We start from the raw sequence: 17,562 nt of genomic DNA, 5'->3' as shown, positions 1-17,562 counted from the left end.
CTGATAAGGTGGCAGAGTTTTGACACTGAGCATATGGTAAAATCAGTTACACATTTTGGTGACGATGAGGAGAAGTTTACCATCCAAAATGGGGGCCGCCTCAAACAAACAACAGTTTTGGAATATGTCTGCCAATATTCTATTGAGCCATTTTCAGATAGAATGGATGTGTTTTCTCATCAACAGGCTATTGTGCATCATAACAGTCCTCTTACCTAACAGTGTGGTCGATGGAACAGTGTCTGATGATACTTTGAGATGAAATTCCATTTGCGCACAGAACACGGATCAATGGAACCCAACAGAAGGTCAACAGGAGAAAAATAATGTGGAAAATAAAATAAAAACACAAAGTTAGCTGTTTCCAACATCCCAAAGACTCGGTTCTTTACTGCCATATTTATGTATCTACAGGGAAAGGCACAAAAGCACACAATCAAGAATAAAGTCTACATAAGTACCTGAGTAGTAGGAATTCAACAAAGATTTGCTCTGAAGGGTTTTGCTTTGGACAGAAAATGAACAAGGAGAGGATGGTGCTAGGTAGGAAAGACATAAGGAAGAAGCTTTAGAAATGTATAGAGAAAGATAACAGAACAGAGAGAAAAGCTCCTTAGAGAACAGAGTAGCATTTAATTCACTGGATGTGACATAATTAAACTGCCTAGAAGCAAACAGTCTTCTAATACCACCAATATATGGTATCTAAAAAATAAATAAAAATACATAAATAAAATGGGTGCCAAAAACCCTAGAACTGCTCATATACAGCAGAGACAAGCAACATAACACATACAGGGCACTCCTGCTAAGCTACATATGTTCCTCCTTCCCAAACACCACACATACATTTGAAGAAGACTGCAGAATAAGAATATGGAAGCATAAATCCATAGTTGAGTTTTGGAACCCACAAGAACAACACAAGTTATCTGAATTGCATTGGACTAAAACATGTTAATGGAGGTGGACTTCCAGCCATGTCTATCAGTATTATCAATGTACAGTATCACAACTTTCACAAAATAAAAATTAGGGAGTTCTCTTTTAAACAGGTTCATGGATTTGGGTTGACGGGGTGAAGAATGTTAAATATGTACGCAAAAAGCACAAATTGGAAGGAAATTATCAGATGCAACAGAAGCCTGACTCTCAAATAGATGGTTCTTGAGAGCACATGTTGGCTTGAAATTCTGTGAGAATTTGAAGTTAACTTTTCTGGATATTGAGACTGGAGTGGGCAGTAGGAATGAACATGGGATGAATAAGCAAACACCTGCAATTTCTGCTCCCTTTTCTGTTGTTATTGGAATTGTTATTGGAATCTGATATCTCTGGTGGTCAATGCTCTCTATAGCTGCAACAGTCTCCTCTTCACTTTTCATCAAGCTAGTTTCTTCCCCTTCTTATGAGTCAGTTTTAGTATCATATTCCAAGGCTCTTCTAAGCCAACTTTGTCTCATCCTACTTGCATCTTGGCTGATACCTGATGTCAACTGATTCCATTTCCCAGGAACTACATGTACACACATTAGAGTGGTGCCTCAGAAGTCAAACAGAATCTGTTCCAGAAGTCCATTCGATTTCCGTAATGTTCGACTTCCAAAGCGCAGGTTCTAATTGACTGTAGGAAGTTCCTGCAGCCAATCAGAAGCCGCGGAAGCCCCAGTGGACATTTGGCTTCCAAAGAACGTTTATTTCTCCAAACCCTTAAGGATCAACTGATGTAATGTGCTTTATGTGGGACTGCCCTTGAAGAGAATTCACAGACTTCGGCTAGTGCAAAATGCTGATATGAGTGTTGTTATAAATGTGGGGTGGTGAGATCAAATTCAGCTTTGTACATGTTAGCTTTGTACATGAGGAGAGGTACCCCCACAATTGGAGGCAGGGGGCGGGGATTCAAACAAGAAACCCACCCTGTCTCTAGATTTAAGATGTCTTCCTTCAATCTTCAAGCTTTTTAATCAAGTCAAAATCATAGTATATGCAACACTTTATGCAACACTTTTACATGTTAATACGTCTTGGAAGCTGGCTTTACATGGGCCAGCCAATATTTAAGGATTTATGGTACTGTGGTCTCAGAAAATGTGGTTCGCAGTCCTTTCACATTTGTTTCCAGTTTTACAATTATATATTTGTCTTCACCTTCACTGTGACAGGAAATGAGTTAATGCAAAAAACCCACAGTACATTAAAAAGAGAGATGTCAATAGATAAAATAGAAATAAATGTTCCATAATACCATATAAAAGTAGATAAAATCCAATATACATCAAAGCAATTTCAGAAGCAATTTCTAGATCTCCAGAGTAAACATTATTTACAAATGAATAAAAGCTCATCAGAATTACTCCATGGGGCGAACAGTGCTATTCTAACAGACTCCAGGTGGAGTTGTATCAAGCCTACAGATATTTCTATTACACTTAAAAAAAAGCAGGTCAAGCAATTTTCCAAAGTATTGTCCCATGGGAAACTGAACAAAGTGCTAGTGTGCCAGTAGAATCTATTGTTAACAAGGTTGTTTATAACAAGGGAACTGTACCGCGTAAGATTTCACTGATGGCATTTAATGCACCTAACTCACATGTTGTACAAATCTCTTATGGAGCCAAAATCTTTCCTTAAGAAAAGGAAGTGCATACTACTAAGCATATAGGCACTCAATAGACTGGCTCTTTGGATATGTATCGATGAACACATGAGTCTTTAAAAACCATCGCCTAAAGTAGAGATGGCTAACCTGCAGCCTTTCAGATGCTGTTGGCCTTCAGATTCCATAAATGCTGACCATTGGTCATGCTGGTTGGGGCTGATGGGAGTTGGAGTCCAACAACATTCCTAAATAATTACACTAAGAATGCAAATTAGTTTTTAAAAATACCGAGACTGGGATTATTTTGACCTGCTAGTGCTCTTTCAGCACAAGTTCTATAAAAAAGGTAAAGGGACCCCTGACTGTTAGGTCCATTAGTGGACAACTCTGGGGTTGCGCTGCTCATCTCGCTTTATTGGCTGAGGGAGCCGGCGTACAGCTTCCGGGTCATGTGGCCAGCATGACTAAGCCGCTTCTGGCGAACCAGAGCAGTGCATGGAAACGCCGTTTACCATCCCACTGGGATGTGCTTTCAAACTGCTAGGTTGGCAGGAGCAGGGACTGAGCAACGGGAACTCACCCCGTCACAGGGATTCGAACCACTGACCTTCTGATCGGCAAGCCCCAGGCTCTGTGGTTTATACCACAGTGCCACCCACATCTCCCGAACAAGTTCTATAGGAAACCCTAAAATTCACTAGTGAACCCAGTTCTACAGCACCATAGGCAGCATCACGCTGAATTATCCAGTGAATGCAAGTGACTCTTGTGACTTCAACTGCCATTGAAAAATAAACTAGTAAATCTTAGAACAAAGGCTAGATTTCCTATTGCTATTGAGGACACCAGGACAGTTTGAAGGCCTTGCTGTTCCTAGCCCAGAGGACTCAGAAGTCTTGTTGGCTTTGTGTAAAATGTCTCTTAACCTTTGCATCCCAAATCTAAGCAATTTGTTGTTTGAGTAGTCACACAATCTTGTGCCTTGCATCACCTCTCCAGCCTTCCAGAGCCTGACTCTCTTGGCCGATGCCTCCTGCCTCTGCCCATTCTGCACTTTTTTTTCTCTTCCCTGTAACCTAATCATTGGCCTGATGTGGTCTATAGTGCCTGCACCTGGCTCTTCAAGCTTGTCATCGTTTTAACATGTGCCCACCCTGGAGCACACCATTTGTCTCTGATTCCAAGTGGCCCTGGCAGTTATGCAGACAACAGGGGATTCAGAAGGAAGACAAGCCAGAATAAGATACCAATAGATGCTTTGAATCTCCATGGAGAAGTATATTCCTTGTTCTGCCAAGTCAAATCCAGAAGCTGGGTTTTCTTTGGAAGTCCTGAGTCAGGGCTAAAATTGTGCTAGTAACTGAGCTGACAAAGAGCAGCTAGAATCAAGTAAACTCTCTCTCTCTCTCTCTCTCTCTCTCACACACACACACACACACACACACACACCCTTACACAAGACTCTGTTGTTCTCAAGGTTTGGGACATCCAGGGTTTCCAGATGGAAACCTCTCTCTTTTTCTAAAATCATTATCATTAATTATTGTTAATTGTTCAATTATTAAACAAAACAAAAGTGCCTCAATAAATACAGTGGTACCTCGGGTTAAGTACTTAATTCGTTCCGGAGGTTAGTTCTTAACCTGAAACTGTTCTTAACCTGAAGCACCACTTTAGCTAATGGGGCCTCCTGCTGCTGCCGCACTGCCAAAGCACGATTTCTGTTCTCATCCTGAAGCAAAATTCTTAACCTGAGGTACTATTTCTGGGTTAGCGGAGTCTGTAACCTGAATCGGATGTAACCTGAAGTGTATGTAACCCGAGGTACCACTGTACAGTTTCAGATTGCTAAGGCAAAGGGAAGTACTCAACTTCCTCGTCTCATTAGTGCAAGGGTTTCCCCTTGCACAATGGTACTTTCCTCCTCTTCTTGTCCTCCCCCTCTCCAAATCTCCTAGGGAGGCTTGGGGGAAAACGCAGAACAGATTTAGGGGATATGCAAGGGGAGAAGGGAGAAAAAGTCCAGCTGCACAAGCAGAAATTCTGTCACTGACAGGATGCTTACTTTACCACTACATTGGATATAACCCAAAGTGATAGCATACTGTGTCATACAGACCTTAAAACGCTGAATTCTAATATATAAGAATGGGTTTGCCAGTGCTTCCAAAGCAACACAGCAGTGGCTTGTGAGGGTTTGTGTGTATATGGAAGCAGTAGTGTGTTCCCAGTAGTGATCGTGTTGTGCTTATTTAGACAGGGATCAGGTAGGGTGAAGCAGCAAGGTCGATGGAGTTCCAAGCTGGTGGCAGCAGCCCCACCAGTATACCCACACCTGCAGAGCCACCACCTCCAACTCTGGCGCTCCCCAAGGTTTGCTACTCCTACATTGTCCCATCCCCACCCAAGTTCAGCCTCACACAACAATTGGGAGGATGAAACCCCTTCATGTACCACCAACTGTGTTGTTTTGCCCCCAAACTAACAAGGGTTTACTATTCTAGACAAACAGAACAATCACATCCTTTCTCTTGTTCTATACACAGTATAGTGAATGTGCTCAACTGATTTTTGTGGAGGAAATATGCTGAAAGTTTTGCAGCTTTTGCTGAGGCTTTCAGGATCTGGAGGAAAGCTTTAGCTACTGCAGGAGTTAGGTATTCAACCTGAATTTCACAACTGGTGAACTTCAGTGTCAGCTCTAATAATACTCATAAGGAACTTTTTTCTGTACTCATCATCTTTGCCCTTATTGTTCCCATCTAAGTTCCCAGTAGGCAATGCTAACTTTATAACTGCACATGACAGCATGGCTTTGAATGCAACATCAGATGTCATGCTAGCATAACACCTTCCCGTGGACTTCCTTAGGCAATGTCCTCTGTTTCAGAAGTGAATATTTCACGCCCTTTAGTTTCAAAGCAAAACTGCTTGGCTTCCAAACTGAGATTCCTGAATAAGCAACCTGTGATAAAATCCTAAACTTTATCTTCCTTTTTCTTCTCTTACTTTCCAACAGCTGTCAACCTGGTTGTGTCCATGATACAGAGTACTCCTTTGGACCACTCCTGCCAGATCTGCTTTATGTATGACCTACTGCATGACAGTCCATCAGTGTGGTGTCAGCGCAGCAGTGCCTCTGTGCTGGATGGATCATTAGTGTATCATTGTTCATTTGATACAGCGTCTCACTCATCATGCTCATGGGATGCCAGGCTTCAGGAGATGTGCTCTGTGCAATGTACCTCACTGGATGCTACAGATACTTGTGGATAATTTTAGCTCCCTAGTCTGATCTTCCTTGCCATCTCTTTTTTTCACTGAGTAGGTACCTATATCCATTTCTTCCATAGGGTACTGGGTAAAATCACAGCAGCTTCAATACAAGGCTTCTTACATGGCAGATTCCACACTCCACAAAATTATTTTATGTTCCCTGGTTTTTAAAACATTACAGTTTGGAAGAAGAAGAAGAGTTTGGATTTAATATCCTGCTTTATCACTACCCAAAGGAGTCTCAAAGCGGCTAACAATCTCCTTTCCCTTCCTCCCCCACAACAAACACTCTGTGAGGTGAGTGGGGCTGAGAGACTTCAAAGAAGTGTGACTAGCCCAAGGTCACCCAGCAGCTGCATGCGGAGGAGCGGAGACGCGAACCCGATTCTGAGTTTATGAGATTATGAGTCTACTGCTCTTAACCACTACACCACATTGGCTCCCTCACAGTTACCAGAGTCCTATTCCTGACCACAAATGAGCACAAAAGCTGAGGCCATTTCTGCTTCCATGGCTCCTAGCCCTCCCTGGACATGCTAGGGATATAACCTGGGACCTTCTTCATGTAAAGCCAATACCCTGCTAGTGAGCTACAGCCCTTCCATTAACAGCTACTGAGAATGGTTGCAGGTGGAAGTGGAATGTCTGTAGTTTCCAGGCGTCCTCTAACACTGACCACATTTCTGGTTTCTAACTTTGCCTGTGAACCTGCACTCTCTAACTAAAACAGCTTAGCATAGTTTTAGATAGTATTGATTAATAACTGAGCCATGTGTTGTTTTGGAGAGAGAGAAAAAATTAAGCACAGAGGATTGTAACAAAAATGCAGTGCTCTGTTTTCTGTGTGTTTCCTCAGCTGTCCAGCAAGACATATCCTTCAATCTTAGAGGAAATTTAAATTCTATCAGCACCATCATCAGCTGCACTGTACTGATGTGATATTCCTTTCCAGTGCCAGGGCAGGGGGAAGTCAAACCACAGGCATGGGATGTGGCAGAGATCAGCAGCTGTGTAACAATGCTGGATTGATCTGGACCTATTAATGGAGGAATAGGTTGCTATGGACATGTAACACCTGACCTGGAGCTGTTGTTCCTGCTCTGATGAACTGTGGCAACTGTATGGTTGCTGTATGGCCACTAGGTCATGAAGAACCCCAACTTCCAAATATCCCTGGGGTTGGTTTGTCTGTTTGGGGGTTGCACAGCCAGTTCAAAAACCATGTGCAGTTGTTCTACTTAAGTCAGAATTCAGTGAAACAGAAACTTGCCTAAATTGCTCAGGTGCTAAAATGAATTATTTTAATACTTTTATTCAAGTGACATTAGAAAAAGCAGAGACCTGTAGCAGAAAGAGAAACATCTCAGGAACAGAAATGGAGACATTTCACTCTCCCAGTTATTTTTATTACTGTTGTTTCCCTTACAATACGTTTCAAATCCTTAAGATTTTTGTTCCCATGGGATCCAAGAGTTTTAATTACCACAAAGCTTTCTGAATATGGAGGTACCAATTGCAAACAAGTAAAACTTACTGAATCCATTAACATCTTGGCAGCTTGAAGAAAAGGCTTCTTCATTATGAGCAGAACTGAGTTTCGTAGCAGTCTTGTCTGAAGAAGCAACTGGGCCCATTTCTCTCTGACTGCTGCTCTGCGTCTCCTTTTGCTTCTTGGCTAGTTTCCTTCAGGGTGTTTTGAAGAGGGAAGAAACCATTGTTAGGGTTTTTGTTTTGGTTTTACCATTTCTTAACTGATCAAATTGAAAGAAAACAAGCCAACAAAATAATACCTTAAAAGAGAGAAAAAATATATTTCCGGTTTTGAGCAACATGCAGGTCTATTTGCAAATGTGAGGAAGCATCACATTGCATCTCCATTGTAAGCATTAGCAATGGAGAGTGCATATGGAAACTAGCAATGGAGTGTCATGTAAACTGAGAGCAAACGAAAGTAGGGCCAAGGAAAAGAGGAAACGGCAGAATGGGATATTAATGGGAAAATACCAGGCAACTGCCTAAATCCAGCCTGGAATTTCCCAGTGATAAGTTTACACTAGATCAATACCTAAAAGTCCAGGGCCAAATCTACTTCCCTTGAGAAATGCCTTGTCTCTTCCCCATATACCAATCCCAAGTGGAAAGCTGGTTGTCACCATGGGGCAATGTGTGGGGATCTCAGGTTGGGGCTTTGTCCCTTTACCTTGTTTCCAAAGAAGCCTAACAGAAAAGAGCAGGTATCGCACAAAAGGAAACACTCTTTAAGGTGTTGTTGACACAGTTGCTTAAACTGAGTTTTTGATTCTCCATACCCGAGTGTAAATGAAATGAAAAGCTACCATTAAATAGTTGTATTTACATATTTTTTATAAAAAATATATATGTTTTTCTCCCTGATTCCTATGACATCAAGAGCAAAGGTGACACTTTATATATATCCTGGGCCGATAAACATTCTTGTTTGGGGTATTATTCACTTGTGAAACCCTTGATGTCATGGGTAGGGAAACATTTTCATCTGACGGGCAGGATCAAAAGTGGCAACCTTCTGTGGGTCACATTTGACCTATACACCTGTTTTAGTTACCTGACATGATATGGCATACTTCGCAAGTGCTCCGAAAAAAGGGACATCCTGCTTTTTTGTGTGTAAGATCACGGTGGCCATTTTGGCTGCCACTCTCTCTCTCACTTTCATGCCCTGCTCTCTCACCCTGAATAAAGCACTTGAGAGCATAACACAGGTCACGAGACTCACCCGGGAGCAGATCCTGGAGGACATACATCATGGTTTTGGCTCGCGGAAAAGTTCAACGGTGTGATATGGCATCAGATAGATTCAGACTCCCCAAAAGCAATAAGGTTTGTATTTGGCTCCAAATCGAAGCAGCACCAAATACAAGTCCGGGCTGCAAAGGAGCAGCTGATAACACTTTCTAAAGTTCCCAATTGTCCCTTTGCAGTTGCGGTTTTAGGGGAGCTCCTGAGTAGAAATGATCCTGCTTGAGGCAGCAGGGCTTGCATTCCATGCCCAATTTAAACAGTCCAAAAATGCAAGCCAAGGAAATCAGAAGTGCACTCTGAGGCTCTTGGTTGTTCCCATAACAGCCTTGAAGTCCAAATTAGATAGGCTCGTGGGCCTAATTTGTCTGTGGGCCAGAGTTTCCTCACCACTGCTCTGTTTCCAGAGGCAATATCCATCTAAATATTAGATGCTGTGAGAGAAGGCAGAAAACAGCAGAAGAAGGTTGTTTCCTTCACACATTATTTGTGTGTGGACTTTTTCTGAAAGCATCTAGCTGGTCACTGTTGGAAACAGGATTATGGAGATGGACCCTTGGTCTAATACTGCAGGAGTCTTATGTTCTTAAAATGTCCTACTGTGTGCCACCTAGTAATTTCCTGTTTGCCATTTCTAAACAGAAACATATACCACATTAGTTACAGAAGACACAGTCCACATTTCATATACACATCAGATTTGGTTGAAAATACTACTGATTAATTCCTACCTATCATTTTCAGGTGGTGAGTAGTTCTCCTGAATTTGTTCCCATGTGGTGAGAATGATCCAGTATTAGTATATATGAGGGCAGGAGAAGATGGGGCCTTGAGGAGAACCTACCACTGCCACCTTCTTTCCTTCTCCAAGGTACATTTCTAGGGTCTTAAGATAGGAATAGGGAGCAGAGCTCATAGGATATTTGGTGCTCTTTGCAAGCACTATGAGTCATAAGATCCCCAAATCCTGTATTTATTGTACCTTGTGAACCCTCTACATGTCAAGGAACTTCAGGAAATTATTGGTGTCTCTGTTGTCAATGACACACACTAGACTCAAGTCTAGATACAGGCTTGAGAGCACCTAAATGATCACAACAAAGGAGCATTAGCAGCAGAACTAAGCTTTTCTCACCTTCCTCTTTCTGACACCTGACATGCTGCTGATATGCTGTCATAGAGGGGAGAGCAAGAAGCCCTCCTTCCCCTTCATAGCTGAGAGAACATCACTTAAAAGGTAAAAGGAATGGTTATTTGGGGTCCACGAGGTTGTGTGTGTGATAGGGAGGGGCTGTAAGAGAGTAGGCTAATGTATTTCTGAAGATGTACTTGGTCAGAAAATAAGCAGAGTTATTTCTCTCTTTATTTTACTAGTGAATTTGATGTGAATTAGAAGTTCCCCTCTTTAGTAAACACTAGGTCCCAACTCTTTCCTTGTGGAAATTCACTGAGAAGAAACAGCTCACCTGAGAAATGTCATCTTATGTTGGCTTTGCCACATTAAAACTGAATATGAGAAAAGAGGCCAAGTAATATTATATATAAAATGTTTGCATGATTTTTTCTTCATCTTACACCAAGAAACATAAATAAAAGAAACATTTCAGCGCACTGGTCTCAAATATTGAGATGTCATATTCATCTGTGGAGATATAACATCTCACCAGAATTACTAGTAGTGTACTACCCAACCTCTATCCACCATAAACCATTTTGGGATGTGACTGCAATTCTTTGAACAAGGCTCATCATTTCACTTAGACAGAGCAAAGCTACCCACTGAGACAGAATTGGTGTAAGAGCAACTGTATGTGACTTCTTTCTCACACTTTCCTAAAATGGACTGCAGAAATATCCTAAAATAAGGCACTAGGCCTGTAAGAGAGAGAGAGAGAAGTCACATTAAATTAACCACCCTTCTACAGGAGATTTGCCTGCGTTGAGTGTAAAAATCAGAAAATGATTAAGAGTGACAGCAAAACCTTTGAAATAATAAACAACCAGTCCACTGTCAGCTCTAAAATTGCTCTCCTCGCCCCCACCCCAAAACCTACCCAACAATGGGAGATCCCATTGTTTGCCTCTGACTACCAGCTGTATGAAAATGGAGAAGAGTGATCAACTCTGCTTCTGTTGACATTTGGCTGCTCAAGTCTTCATTCATATCTGAAGGTGGTGGGTGGGGTGGGGGGACTCATTCAGAATGAATATTTGACATTCTATAAACCAGCAGCCCGGAAAGATACCACATAAATCTTCTGCACCAGCAAAGAAGTTTGCTCACATGGCCTCCATTGATAAGAAAATAAAACAAACAAATATAAGGAAAGAAAGGAAGATTACTGTAAGCAGGGACTTTAATCTTATTTTCTTTGTTATTGAAATCTGAATAATGTAATTAAATTATGTTAAGAGTTTGCAGTTTCCCACAAACTAAATTGACTTGCTCACAATCAATGATGAGCCTAAAACATGCCTCCATCTTTAAGGAAAAATTAATTGGATCCTTGCATAGAAAATCTTTCTTTTCAATTATTTATCAACCATGCTTATTTAATACTGCAGTCTGCCAAGGAAGCCTTGCTGAAAAGCCATGGTTGCACATATACCTAGAAAGAATTCCCCAAGCTGATTGGGTACCCTACAGATTGGCCTTGGTTGCGACTTCCACCAGCCCTCAGCCAGTATGGGTATCGGTTAGGGATGCTGTTGTTGTTGTTGTAGTCCAACAACATACGGAGGGCACCAGGTTGGGGAAGGCTGCTTTACGACCATAGGTTGCTCGTTATTTAGAAAAGTCACAACAGAACTGAAATTTTAATGACAATGAATCACATTTAAACATCAGAAGAAGGTGACTACTGAAGCCTTGTCAACTAATGGGATGACTCCTACCCAGAGTGGCCTTTGCATTCATTTGCTGTGAGGCAACAAATAGGAATCACATGCTTTTCCAGAGCTTACTGCTGTTGTCTGTTTCTCTCAGTCTCTCTACTATGGCTGTTTGAACCATGCCAGGGATTGAAAATACCATTTGCATACAGCATTTTGATTACAACAATGACATGGCCACACTTTTTTGAATGGAGCAGGTTCAGAAAGTTTGTGTTGCTGGGGAGACTGCTTTGATCTGCTTGTTGTGTTGATTCTGGGCTGCCTATTTTAATTTGAAAACATGTGTCTGTTTTAAATTGTTCCTTCTGTTTTGTTATGCTGACCTATGCTGTGCTCAGCGTACGTATTTTGCAAGCAATTTCCCCTTATATAGTTTCACAAGTTACTTTCACCAATGTGCACATTTCCGTATGCACTTTCCCCTAATATATGTATTTTTTTGTAATTTGTATCCATAGTTTTGCTGAAGAACTGCATTTGGAAAAGTGTGTTTGGGTTTTTTTGTGTGTGTGTGTTAAAGCAGCTTCATTTGGGTTTGTCTATCAGTTCAGGGACTGCAAATTCCTGAGTAGCTAGGTTCACATTAAAATGGGAACCAAATTAATTTCTTCTTCGTTCCTATATGTGGACTGCTTCCAGAGGGCTTGTCCTGAGAGGCAGCATAGAAATATTGAAAATATATAAAGATAAATAATAGGACCTAGAGTCTCACCTAAGACAAATCTATTGCAGAAACTTTTCAAAATATCACATGCTGCTAAAATATATATCCAAATGTGTTGCTTTTGGTTTAATGCTGACCACTGTGCAATAAAGTAACTAATCTTCTGTATTTTGGGGGGGGGGGACAAAACATTGAACAAATATAGTAAAATGTAAATCAATTTATTTCAAAATGTGAGAATGAGGGGGGGAGGGGAAGGCACTAAAAAGGTTTGTCAGTGGAAGCCAATTCATGTTTACTCAGATGTAAGTCCCATTGGGCTTACTCCTTAGTAAGCAGGTCCAGAACTGCAGCCTCAGTCTGTTTTGCTGTTAATCCTTTTTGACAGGAAGTTGGATAGAGACATTAAAGCTTTGGAGCCTCAATTACATTTCATGTTTACCAAATATGGGCAGCCAGACCCAAGACTAGCTGTGTAAACTGCAGCCATAATTTTTGCAAGCTGCCTTGAGTCAAAATGCAGAGTATAAATAATGGAAAGAACATCAATACCTAAATATTTACAAGGGATGCTATGTTCAACCCCTAGTGAAATGAATTGAAATTAGCAGTTCCAGCAGCACAGGATATATAATCCCAGTCTTAGTGGGTTGTTGTACAGAACGAAGGTCCAGTGCACATTTGAGGAGGAGCTGTCACTAATGTGAGCTTCTTTATTTATTGCAATGGAAGGGACATCTAAAATATCAAGCCACTCCTGAAATGGGAAAACTCGCAGTTTCTAAGGCTGTGTCTGTACATCAGTTGTCCTGCAGTATTTTGGTTTGGGGCAATTTTGGCAACCAACACCTTCAGAGTGCTGCTCTTACATCTGAGATGGTTCTGAAACAAAGGGAGCTCCAGCAGGAGAAGCGATCACTATATGGCACTTTGTTTCCACTGGTGTACCTTTACAACCTTTAGTGAGTTTTAATAACACCATCACAATCTTATTACAGGATTCTGAACATTTCAATTGTTTGCAATGAAGGAAAGAAACAATCAACTACTACATAACTTTTCAGCGGAATTAAGGTGCTCAAGATAGCTCATGATGCATAGAGAATGAGACTCTTAATCTCAGGGTCATGGGTTCCCATCCCACGTTGGGCAAAAGATTCCTGCACTGCAGGGGGTTGGACCAGATGACCCTCATGGTCCCTTCCAACTCTACAATTCTATGCTTCTATGGCTCATAGATCGCCGAAGAATTGATGCTTTTGAATTATGGTGTTGGAGGAGACTCTTGAGAGTCCCATGGACTACAAGAAGATCAAACCTATCCATTCTGAAGGAAATCAGCCCTGAGTGCTCACTTGAAGGACAGATTGTGAAGCTGAGGCTCCAATACTTTGGCCACCTCATGGGAAGAGAAGACTCCCTGGAAAAGACCCTGATATTGGAGATGATTGAGGGCACAGGGAGAAGGGGACAACAGAGGACGAGATGGTTGGACAGTGTTCTCGAAGCTACCAACATGAGTCTGACCAAACTGCAGGAGGCAGTGGAAGACAGGAGTGCCTGGCGTGCTCTTGTCCATGGGGTCACAGAGAGTCGGACACGACTAAATGACTAAACAACAACAACAACAAATGGCTCATTCTGTGATTCTACTTCAGCCAGCTCTGCCAGTGTGGCCACGCAGCATTGACCTCATAGTCTCCCTCCCCTGCCCGTGCTCCATCATGGTAAGTGGCCATGAGACTACTCTCAGGAGGACATCACCACCACTCTACTCCACCATTCTTGTACCCCCTTTCACCGAAAAGCCAACTACTTGATAGCAAAACCAGTTATCACCAACCATTTCCTACCAACATTTATGTTCTCAAGACACAAACCTTAGGGTGATGTATCAGCCTTCATACAACAGCCCAATACAATGCATGTCCCCTCTGAGATAAGCCCAAATGAGTTCAAAAGAGCTCACTCCCAGAAGGGTGTGCACAGTACTAAAAGCTGAGGGTGATAATATATGGCTGTTCAGATGAGGGAGTTAAACATTTAGCCCCCAAGGTCCACACACACTGGTGATGTCAGCCTATGCCATTCTTTTGCTTATCCCGGCATGACAGACAGGGGTGGCTGCAGTACCAGTGTGGTGTAATTTGCCTGGCAGTTATCACATTTTCAGTGGATGGAAAAAGGAACCCACTTTCCTATTTTCTGTTGTTTCAAGCTTGGCACAAAAGCACTGAGCTGAGAGTCCAAGAAAACAATGTACAGATATATACTTTATGAAAGGAGGATATTATATATATCGCAGAAGGGCCATATTATTTCAGTAAATGTTCAAGTGAAGTTTGTTTTTATATATCTTTTTACCATACATGACTTCAGTATGTTGGTCTGTGTGATCTGGAATAATCGCAGATTTCTGGATTTGCTAATGGAACACAGGTACATAAATTACTTGGCACCAGAGGTTTGTCAGATTTCTCAGTGGGAAATGCTAATCTAAAATGAATATGTCCTTAATAATGAGCACTCTGGGCCACTATTGAGGCTTTAAAAGGGGTTTGTAAACAAAGCTGAGAATTGCTTATTAAATTCAGCTTAAATTATCTCTGGCAATAGGTGGCTGGATGCTCTGATGCTTCAGCTTCTTCACAATGTTGATAATGACAAAGGGCTGTATCTGGCAGGCTTCGTTTGCTTTTGCAGGAAATGAACAATGCTGTTTTGAGACTGAATAGTCCCCACAAAATGGAATATTTTGGCTTCAAATGCATGTGCACCAAAGCATTTCCAAAGCCAGCAAAGTGATTCTCTTTCCTGTAGTGGACACAAGGGGTTTCTGAAACACACTAACCTGGACACTAACAGAGAGGTTTGCTGGAATTTGCTAGAGTTCTGTTCCGTTCGCTTAGCACTAAGAAAAGCAAAACCATAGCTCAGTTTTCTGCCCTGCATAGATGAGGGCCAGCATGTTGAACATTAGGAGAGCTAAGTAGTGAAGAAACATTCTTTGAGCTGTACTACAGTCCTCCCTGAAACTTTCATGGCTTTCCTAATCATTATAAGAGCTGTGGCTCAACATTTCAGAATGAGGGAATTTCGAATGAATGTTATACTGCATGGTAGGGAATTCTAGGAACAGAAGAATCTGCCTTTTCATAAGTCAGACTATTGGGCCATCTAACAGTGGCTTTCCAGGGTTTCAGATAATGATTTCTTGACCTTCTGTATACAAAGCCTGTGCTTACTACTTAAACTACAGCCCTTCCCAAAATAAGCTCTGATATGTAGACATAAAGAAGGCTGATCGCCGAAGAATTGATGCTTTTGAATTATGGTGCTGGATGAGACTCTTGAGAGTCCCATGGACTGCAAGAAGATCAAACCTATCCATTCTGAAGGAAATCAGCCCTGAGTGCTCACTGGAAGGACAGATCCTGAAGCTGAGGTTTGGCTACCTCATGAGAAGAGAAGACTTCCTGGAAAAGACCCTGATGTTGGGAAAGATTGAGGGCACAAGGAGAAGGGGACGACAGAGGATGAGATGGTTGGACAGTGTTCTTGAAGCTACCAACATGAATTTGACCAAACTGTGGGAGGCAGTGGAAGACAGGAGTGCCTGGCGTGCTCTGGTCCATGGGGTCACGAAGAATCGGACAGGACTAAACAACAACAAGCCATAGAAGGCACTCCAATGGTGATTAGCAGCCTCTACTCTTGCTTGCTTGAAAGCCATTTCACACAGGACATGTGTTGATCCACGTTGAAATAAGGCATATGGTTAATAGTCAACCAGTTCATCATGTGTGCCCAGTAGGCCATAGCTGTCAGCATCTCCACTATGCTGAATTGTCTCTGAGTTAACTATTCAATTACTTTGTGCAAAACCACACAATGTTTTCAGATGAATTTCAAATATGTTGGTGAGCTGCTGATGGTTCTGGAAGAGGTGTCAATAGTATCTCATTTAGGTGACACTAAAAGAGTTTCTCTCTTCCACCTAACTGTGGCTGTAGCAGTGCAATAAAAAAGGTAAATCAGAACTGTGAAAACAATACACTTTTACTTTGGAGTGAGCACTTGTGATTCAAGATGCAGAGATATTACAAGAGGGGGGAAAGCATACAAAAGTAGACAGCTTTTGACAGCTTTTTTAAAAAGAGCCATTAATTCAATATCTAGAGACCCTTCTTCAGCCACCAAAACCCAAATGAAAAAGTCAAACTCAACTCAAATTCTCACATTCAAATTAGTTTGTTGCTTTTTAAGCTATTGAAGGCACAGAGATCCTTCTTGGGGCAGGGTAAATAAAATGATAAAAAAGTTAAAGCAACTACCATTGCTAGACCTTGAGCTCTAACTAACATGCAGAACCAAGGCAGAGGACAGTCAGCCGGTGTGTTGAGCTGTCTTCAGAGTGACAGAAGCATTTATCTGAAAATGCTTCCCTTCTACAAATAAGGCAATTGATATGCTATCTCTGAAGTCCTGACAACCTGTATCAATGACAACTCTTGCTCTCTTCCCTGACCAGTTTCCCATAAACACAACAGCTGGAACATCCAGGGGAAGTGGCTTTCATCACATTAATGTCAATCACAGAGCATAGGCTGTATAGAGTGTGAAGCTAGCAAGAAACTCACTATTGTATGTGTGTGTTTCATTCATTATGTAAATGGAAAGTGTCTGAAGAAACAGCTGCTGGATGGATACTTCAGAGAAGAATGTAACAGAAGTAACCAGTGTGTGCTGACATAAATTTAACATCAACATGTCGATATCAAAGAATTACTGCATGTATTGTGCTCATTTGCCCAAGAGCAAAGAAAGAATGTGGGGATGCAGTCTATCAGAATGCTTTTCAGGCAGCAGGGTAGAAGTTATTTATAATTAGTACCTAATAAGGACCAGGTTTCAATTAAGATGTGCAATCGCTACAGAGCTATTTACTTAAATTATGTGGGGATGAAGAACCTTTCTGCTCTAGTCTTCTCAATGACATTCTCTGTTCAAGGCTATTCCAGTATATGGTCTGAAGGCACATGAGGCCACCACCTTTCTGAAGCTAACCAGGTCTGGAACTGGGTGGTGACCACCTGGGAACCACATGTACTCCACCTTGGGTTCTGTGATGGAAAACAGTGATATAAATGCTACAAAATTATGTCCTCAACTCATAAGGGCTGAGACAGAGGATGGGAACTAGGCAGAAGTGATATGATAAATTCTTTGAGGGGGGAGAAGATAGAGAGGAACAGCGAGGCTGAGCAACATATGTGAAGGAGGTGAAATGTGTGAGTGTGGACACAATGAGAAAATGAGCCTTGTTTATAATAGGCTCTGTCTCTCT

At 41.7% G+C, this 17,562-nt stretch overlaps 1 protein-coding gene across 18 annotated transcripts in view; it reads right to left on the bottom strand.

Moving 5' to 3' along the window:
* Positions 1-17,562, bottom strand: part of PTPRT (protein tyrosine phosphatase receptor type T) — a 617,797-nt gene that overhangs the window by 68,379 nt on the left and 531,856 nt on the right. For 10 of the 18 annotated variants that reach the window (XR_013987409.1, XM_081009187.1, XM_081009198.1 and 7 more), the window contains 3 exons: positions 7,413-7,561; positions 462-539; positions 216-251 (listed from right to left, as the gene is read on the bottom strand). Coding sequence is in view for 17 of the 18 variants with exons in the window: in XM_081009187.1 (XP_080865313.1) it covers positions 216-251; positions 462-539; positions 7,413-7,561 (263 nt within the window). In the remaining variant the exon portion in view is untranslated. The remainder of the gene's footprint in view (positions 1-215; positions 252-461; positions 540-7,412; positions 7,562-17,562) is intronic. The other 8 variants (XM_081009192.1, XM_081009193.1, XM_081009194.1 and 5 more) reach the window with 3 other exon arrangements.

This window comes from Podarcis pityusensis (assembly GCF_964106645.2).
Source record: "Podarcis pityusensis genome assembly, chromosome: 6".
Taxonomy (NCBI): Eukaryota; Metazoa; Chordata; class Lepidosauria; order Squamata; family Lacertidae; genus Podarcis; species Podarcis pityusensis.
This window is presented reverse-complemented; position numbering and strand designations above follow the sequence as displayed.